We start from the raw sequence: 8,271 nt of genomic DNA, 5'->3' as shown, positions 1-8,271 counted from the left end.
AGGACGGCAGAGACTGATACCCTCTGCCCTGTCTGCAGCTGGGGGGAGAAAGGGGGGGGCGCTTCTCTCCAGAGATCAGAGGTGAGTGTCCCTAAAGCCAATAAAGGCTGCAAGCACAATGGATCTTAAACTACAACTGACAGAACAAAAAATATTTAGAATTTATTGGACTCCACTATAGAAAAGGACTAAGACAGCATTCTGTGGGAGATGTAATAAGGATAATGCCTTTTTAAAGCACATGTTTTTACAATGTCCAATACTTACTAAGTTTTGGGAGAAAGTAGTGGATTATATAAATGTGCGACGAACACTAAAATTTTCAGAGGATAATATTCTCTTGAATTACATAGCTATTACATGGAACTTTACAACTGGACAACGTAAATGGATTCTCCGTGCCTTACTATGGCCAAAAGACTGACATTGCAGCATTGGAAAGATAAATGAATGGCCCCATTTATTCAATGGATTGAAACACTGATTGCACTTGCCACTTATGAATGGATTGCCTATAGATGTAGACTTTGTATGGACAAGTACAGTGAAATATGGGACTCATTTATACAAAATACAGTTGGTTAAAAAAGAATGATAGATACAAGTGTATTAGAAATAAATATATATGTATTTGAATATTTACATTAAATATATATAGAATTGTAATTGTTAACTGTTATAACGATATACTTTTTGTTGTATTTTTTTCACTTTTTAAAAAACATTTTTTTTCCTTTGAGAACATTATGTATTTGCATTGTAATTTTGTGTTTTGTTCCCTTTTCTTTTACTATTTTGAAAGTAAAATAATAATTCACACACACACAGCACTGTTAACTGATTGGGGTGTCTAACACACCTTTGGTCATGTGCCTTGCCTTGCTGTCAAGTGGCCCAACCCGTTTTTGCCTCTTCTAGCTGACCTTGCCTGATCCCAAAAACCTAAGCAGGGTCAGAACAGGTTCATCCTTGGATGGGCATCCACCCAGACATCCCAGGGCTGGAAGCTAGGAAGTGGAAGGTACATTCCAAACGGCAGCGCTGATGGATATGTCCATGAGGTCACCAGCTTGGAAAGGAGGCCTCACCTTGGGCTCAGTGATCTAGCCTCATTCCCACTTTTAGGGGGGATCAGGAGAATTAACTCTCCCAATCTTACCTTTGCTACGTGGGAAGAAAAGAAGTACAAGCAAATCAGCAAACATACGAAGCTTCAGCTGAAAATCTGGAATACGATTTTTGGAGAACACCAGGAGGGGGTGACCCAGGATAAGCAGAGTATAGTAAAGTAGAGCAGTGGGGAGACAGGCTGGGGTCTAATTTCTTATCCTACTGAAAGCAAAGCAGGGGGCTTCAGCTTGGAATTTGGCAAAAATGAGTGGGGAGGGACAGATAATTGTAACATTAGATATAACGTATAGTCTTTAAAAGGTGATTACTTTAAAAAGACAGAAGTTTCAAGGGCAACATTGTTTTCTAGAAATCCGCCTGCTGTATGTAAGGTCTATTTCCCTCCCTTTTTGTGCCTCAAGCACAGCAATTTGTTGACTTCATTAGATGCAAATTAAAATGTTTATCAAATCAGAATTGGGTCCTGTGCAGCTATTCAATGGCTTTGTTTTCCTCAGATACCTACAACCTCAAACTAGGTATTTGTACATGCATTTGTATATGTACTCCTAAGCTATCTTTCAAGCTACTTACAAACTTTAAACATCCACACTCAGCAAAACAGAGGAAACAACTCTTTTAGAAGAATAAGCAAAGCCAAGAGCATTACTTTAAACATAATTTAAAATAAATTAAATCCCTGCAAAAAAACTGGCTTTTGAGCAGTATAACTTAGCAAAAGGTAGCCTGTTCCCACCATATCCTCTCTTGGGGGGGGGGGGAGACTGGCACCCCCCCCCCGAAAGAGTTAACTATGGGAAGGCCTGGGGAACCCGGATCCCAACACAGTCCGGGGCATGGAGGAAAAGACCCACCCCTGGAATCCCTTCCGAAAGACAGGGCAGCACAAGGCAGTTTGCATAAGCCCACTCTATGGCTATCAGCAAACTAGCTATCATATAAAACCCCTTTTCTCAGCAGCCAGTCCACAAATGCACACAGAGCTTTCTCCAGGACAAGTAAGGATAAGCTTATATACCCTGAATAGCGTAAACTGACTTTACCGACCAGCTAAATCTACCCAATGCCGTGGGGCTTACTTCGGGCTTAGACTGTGACCAAAGGCATTTCTAATTGCACTTTTGCACACAAGGTCCTGCAAAGCTCTCAGCTCACAGGGAAGCCCCAAACAATAGACAGGAAAAAAAGGTTATGACAGAATATTTGCATTTTATTTAGGGATTGTAAACCAGAATTTTAAAAACTGTCTTGTATCTTTGTTTAATCCAAAAAATACACCTTACACACAGATAGTTCCCGGGTACTAATTCTTAGGAAAGGGGGGGGGGGAACACATTGGCACCCAGTACTATGGATATTAAAAATTGGCACTTAGGAAGATCTCCATCCTTTTTCTTAGCAGGAGAAGCATGAGCAAGTTAAAAGTGCTGACTGGAACGTGGAGTCCAAAAGGAGGTGGCCAAGAACTGTGACCACCAAAAAGGAGCTCAGCACTCTCCCCAAAAGGACCAGTGTGTGCGTGTGTGTGCACACCTGCAAATGCACAAGCATGAAACCCTTCAAGGGCTCATCCTGTGCAGGTTATACTCAGTTAAATTTCTGCACCGATTCCAAGCAAGGTCTCCACAGGCAAGGAAACCAGCCGTACAAAAAGAAAAAAAAAGTTTGCAGAGTTTTTCTTAGGGCTAAGAGAGTTCTGTGGACAACACTAGTCCCAGCTGGTGAGATGGCAAGGGTCCAAGCAATAAAATACAAAATAACAACAACAACGAGAACCACAAGAGTCGGCTTTCACAGTACAGGCTGGGAGGGCGCTAGAAGAGGATCGGAGCCCCAGTCCCCAAGCCGAGAACCGGAGGGGTCTAGTCCCGGCCGGCCGGGCCGGCCTCCCGGCTGTTCCTCCCCGGCCAGGATTCAGGGCCGCAGTCCGGCCGGCTCCCAGCTGCGCCGCTCCCTCGCAGCCCCGAGTGTCTGTCCGCGGCTCGGCAAGGAAACCAAACGGGGGTCCCCGAAGAGCAGCGGCAGTCGGCGCTCCCGACGGCTTCGCCCGCGCCGGGCTCGAGGGGCACCTCCCGGGCGCTCCACCCCGCGACCTCCGAGGAAGCGGAGCGGGGGACCGTCGAGCCGGGCGGACTCCAGCGCCACCGCCGGGCGCCCCCCAAGTCGGGGCCGCGGGCCGAGCCTCTCCCGGCCGCCTCGGTGCGCGGGCACTGCCGCGGGGCCGCTCAGGAGCAGCTGCCCACGGCCTTGACCAGGGAGCTCTCGGGCAGCTGCCGGAAGATGCCGCGGAGGGTCTCCAGCTCGCGGCTGAGCTGCTCGACGCGCTTGCGGAGCCGCTCGTTGTCGCTGCTCAGCTCCACCACCTTCTGCTGCGTCTCGGCGTTGCGCTGCTTGGCCTTGTCGCGGCTCTTGCGCACGGCGATGTTGTTGCGCTCGCGCCGCACGCGATACTCGCTGCTGCTCTTGTCCAGCGCCTTCTTGGCCTTGCCCGACGACGACGAGGCGGCGGACGCGGCCCCGGCGTGCAGCCGGTGGAGCGGCGCGGCCGGGAGGTGGGGGTGATGGCCGTGCGGGGCGCCGTGCGGGCTGGGCGCGGGCGTGGGCGGCGGCGTGGGCTGCCCGCCGGGCTGCAGGTGCACCGTGGTCTGGGCGCAGTGCGCCGCTTGGTACTGGAGGTGGCTGCAGTTGGGCCCCGCGGGCGGCGGCGGGTAGAGCGCGGCCAGGGCGGCCGCCTCGTCGTCCTCGTGCGGCTCCTGCTTGATGAGCAGCGGGCGCAGGCCCGGCAGCGGCGGGGGGCCCTGGCCCAGGCGCTCGTAGGCGGCGCTGCCCTCCAGCTTGTCGGCGGCGTAGCAGTAGAGCGTGCCCCCGCCCTGCGGGAACCCGGCGCCCGGCATCCCCGCCCCGGCGCACTCCAGGCCGGCCTTGGCGGCGCGGTCCTGCTGCTGCTGCTTGCTGTGCTGGAAGAGGTCGGCCAGGAACTCGTCGTTGAAGGCGCCCGGGTCGATGTAGGCGCTGAGGTCGATGGAGTTCTCGTGCTCGCAGATCTCCGGCAGCTCCGACGCGGCCAGGTAGCCGAAGGGGCCGGCCGGCGGGTGGAGGCCGTGCGGGGCGGAGGGCAGGTGCGCTGCTGCTGCGGCGGCGGCCGGCGGGCGCTGCTGCTGGTGGAGGGCGCTGGGCATCGGGGGGCGCGAGTCCGCCTCGTAGAAATTGCCCGGCTCCATGGAGTAGCTAAAGCGGGCCGCCGCGCATGGTCGGAGGCCGGCGGGGTCCAGGTTGCGGCGGCGTGAAGGCGGCAGCAGGCGGGCAGGCGAGCGACTCGACTGGCTGTGGGCTGCCCGGTTCGGCCCCGGCCGGCTATTTATACCTGTAGGCCGAGCAGCGCCCTCTAGCGCCCCAGGCCTGCGGGCCTGCCTGGGAACTTTGACCGGCCTCGCCTCCTCTCCCCAGCCCCGACGGTTCCTCCCCGTCCCACCCCCCAAACGCCGCCTCTGGGCCGGTTGCCTGGACGGGCCCGTTGCCAGCGCCCTGCGGCCGCGCGGGAGGGGTTGCGCACCTGCCTGGTTTGCAGCGGCGCGCAGAAACGGCGGCGCCCCCCCCACCCCGTGCGGAGCGGGAGGGCAACTGTGTGTCTAAGCCTAAAGCCCCAGGCACACGCCCGCTCCCTCGCGTGCAAGCCTGCACCCCCTCTCCCGACGAGATCTGCTTCCACTCCGCCGGGGACGCCGTGCGCCGAACGCTCCAGCGGAGCACCTTTGCACGCCCGGAAAGGCGCTTCTGCCCTGCTGCCGCCCGTCCCCCCCGCCAGAATTGAAAAAGAGCGTCTCCCCGCGGCTTCCCGACGGAACGCCCCAAGCGGTTCTTGCAGTCATTCGGAAGGGGGTGCCGTTGAATGTTCCTCTCCCGACCCCCAGTCTGCCCCGTAACTTCAGTGCGCCTCCTTCCCCTCCCTCTCAACCTCCGTTCATCCTTCCCAACCGCTTTTCGTGCCAATACTAAAGGAGCGGGGAGGGGTATTGGCACGAACTTCGTTTCGGAGTGCTAATATACTCTGCAAATTGGAGATCAGCCAAAACCACTTTTTTCACTTCTAAATGACCTGGCAGATTACTGCTGTCCAAAAGGCTTAGACACCTGGAAGCAAAGATAAGGAGCTTGTGAAGGGCTCGGGGAAGTCCAAGGTACCTTTTAGCAGAGCTTTCCAAGACAGCTGGAGACAGACACATAAATATGTAGCCTTTAAAATATTCCACACTGGTTCATCGCAAACCATCTTTGTGGCCAATATGATCAACAAACAAGTAAAAGAGTAGAGTTAAAAACAACAACAAAAATTAACAGGTGATTGGGAACCCACAGATACAATAACCCTAATATAATTCCCAGACCATAATTCCCATAATTATGACTAGCCCAATCCTACAAAGGTTTTTCTCACAAATAGACCGTGTTGTGTTCAGTTACACTTACTTCCAAGTAAATATGATTAGGGTTGCAGCCAAACCCAGCTGGATTTCCTTTCAAAAGGTCTGGCCACCTGTAGCTTGTGGGATTTTGGATGACCCACCCTCATCTGTCCAGAGCATTTGCTACATGCAGAAGCATCTGTTGGTGGGCAGGAGGGCCTGTTGCGCCCTTCGCTCCCCCTGGAATGGCAAGTTAGGAACTCAGAGAGCCAAAATAACACTGCTGCTTCCAGGTAGCATTTGTACCCCAAGCCTTGTTGGAAACAGAAAGGCTGCCCTCTATCAGTTGATGATAAAACTATCATCTAAGAGAACCTGGTAGCAAATACAAGGCTTTGGAGGCACTCAGTTCATCAACAGCTGGAACAGAAATTCTGATGATGTGGAGAATGTTCGGGTGGGCATTTGACGGCAAGGCTATAATTCTGTGCTAGTCTTTGAAAAGCTTCCATGTTGAATTTCAGGCACTTCCTATTGAAAAGAACTGATAGAAGGCAGCTTTTCCCCCACCAGTATTTCTAGCCTCCAGTCTCTCCCATCCTTTCTAACTCTGAAATGTCGTCGGGCCTTCACCTTGGCCAGGTTGGACACGGTACCCTTCACAGTCCTGTTGATCGATTATGTGCCATCACGTCGGGGATGACTCTTAGCGACCCCATAGATAGATTTTTTCCATGCTGATCTGTGCCTAACCTGGCCCTTCAGGTTTTCCAATGGTGCCCCTATCACTACTGTAACCGGGTCCATCCACCTTGCTGCTGGTGGTCCTCTTCTCTTTCCTTCCACCTTTCCCAGCATTAGAGCCTTCTCCTGAGAGCTGGGTCTTTGCATAACGTGTCTTAAGTAGGATAATTTGAGCCTGGTCATTTGTGCCTTGAGTGAGAACTCTGGGGTGATTTGTTTGATGATCTATTGGTTTGTTTTCTTGGTTGTCCACAGTATTCCCAGGAGTCTTCTCCAACATCAGAGATTAAAGTGTCAATACTCTTCCTATCCTGCTTCTTCAGTGTCCAACTTTTGCTTCCATAGGGTATCACAGAGAATACTATGGCTTTACCATACCTTTCGGCACCTTACAAGAACATCCCTCTACATCAGTGCATATGCCCATTTGGGGATGCCTCCGAGGAGTCCATGAGCCACATGTTCCTCTGTAGCTCTCTTTACAGGGAATCCTGGATGATATTCATCTGTCCCATTCTGAAGAAACACCCTGGCAGAGAGCACAATGCTCATTTGTCACAACTTCTATGTAACCAGGACTCTGTTGTATCTACCCAGGTTGCCCAATTCTGTCCCTTTATTTGTACTATTCATCTATCTACAACTGAAGATTATCACCACTATTATTATTATTTGTTATTTTATTTTATTATATCTGATATATATTATTAATTGTGAATAATATTAATAATTATAACAGCTAGATAGCATAGTGATTAGAGTGCCACTCTTTGACACTGGAGACCAGTGTTTGAATCCCAGCTTGTACCTACCTTATCAGTAGGGGTCCTTGGGCAAAGATCCTCTAATGCTTTACCTGCCTACCTTGGATATGAGAGTAATATAAACTAAGAGAGTCATGCCGGCTCAGACGTTGCCCGGATTAACAAGGTCTGTGCCAGATGTTGGGGAACTGGGACAATCTGACAATAAGTGGGCTACTGAAACAAACCATACATGGACGAGACAAGAGAACCTGGAATTGATGGAATGTTACTACAACAGTAGACCTAATGAGAGGGGATATATGAAACATATGAGGGAACTATGGATGGACAGAAGACCTACATCTACACTAATTGAGAAACAGCTAGTTACCCAACACTTCAACATAGTGAAGAGGAAGCTGCTCTCACAACTTGAGATAGACCAACTCCACATTACAACCCAGACTCAAGCAGTCCTGGAAGAACAACTGGATGTGCAGCCAACACCTGAAGCTGGAACATCACTGCCACCTCTCCATTACAGAGCACAGCAGCTGATATGAGGCGTAAGATCATGGATAAACTAGTTATAGTCAACCCTCGAGACCAATTACCAAGGCTCAGTAGAGAAGCACCATCAGATAGTATGCTAGAAGATGCCAATAGAGCCCTCATGACAATCCCTACTATACCATAACTCAAACCAATGAAGTGGTATACACTACAGCCACTGTAACTGTATGTATGTATGTATGTATGTATGTATGTATGTATGTATGTATGTATGTATTTGTCACATTTATATAGCTGCCTATCTCACACAAAGTGACTCTGGGCAGATGCTTGACTACATGATCAAGAAGAATAGCAGTACATACCCCTCCCCCTGGAAAATTAGATTGGAGGCTAAGATCAAGACAACTTGGAGAGAAGATAATCACCTGGTGGAACTACAGAAGGGTGTGGAGATTAAGGATAAGATTTGTCTACTGAAAAAATACATGAGCCTAACTCCATCTGAAGCCCTAGACATTGCTAAACAAAGGCTCACAGCACTGGCTACCAGGCTAAGGATGTACACTAGAGAAGCAGAGGCCAAGGAGATAAATGCCCTATTCTCCACAGACCCATCTAAGATGTACTCCTAACTGCAGTGCAACCACACAGTAACAGCAGAGCCACCAACAGCAGAAACTGAACAGTACTGGAAGAACATATGGAAGAAAGAAGACACATAACACCAGTGC

At 50.7% G+C, this 8,271-nt stretch overlaps 1 protein-coding gene across 1 annotated transcript; it reads right to left on the bottom strand.

Annotated features, from left to right (window-relative positions):
* Positions 1 to 874: 874 nt before the first annotated feature.
* CEBPA (CCAAT enhancer binding protein alpha) lies at positions 875 to 5,147 on the bottom strand. The gene has a single exon (XM_088135850.1). The coding sequence runs from the start codon at positions 4,350 to 4,352 to the stop codon at positions 3,357 to 3,359; it is 996 nt and encodes a 331-aa protein (XP_087991976.1). The 5' UTR covers positions 4,353 to 5,147; the 3' UTR covers positions 875 to 3,356.
* Positions 5,148 to 8,271: the final 3,124 nt, after the last annotated feature.

Source organism: Python bivittatus, unplaced genomic scaffold, assembly GCF_059951505.1.
Source record: "Python bivittatus isolate LINGU-HERP-01145 unplaced genomic scaffold, Pbiv_v1 ctg000190_np1212, whole genome shotgun sequence".
Classification (NCBI taxonomy): Eukaryota; Metazoa; Chordata; class Lepidosauria; order Squamata; family Pythonidae; genus Python; species Python bivittatus.
The sequence above is the reverse complement of the archived record's forward strand: the minus strand, read 5'-3'. Positions and strand labels throughout refer to the sequence as shown.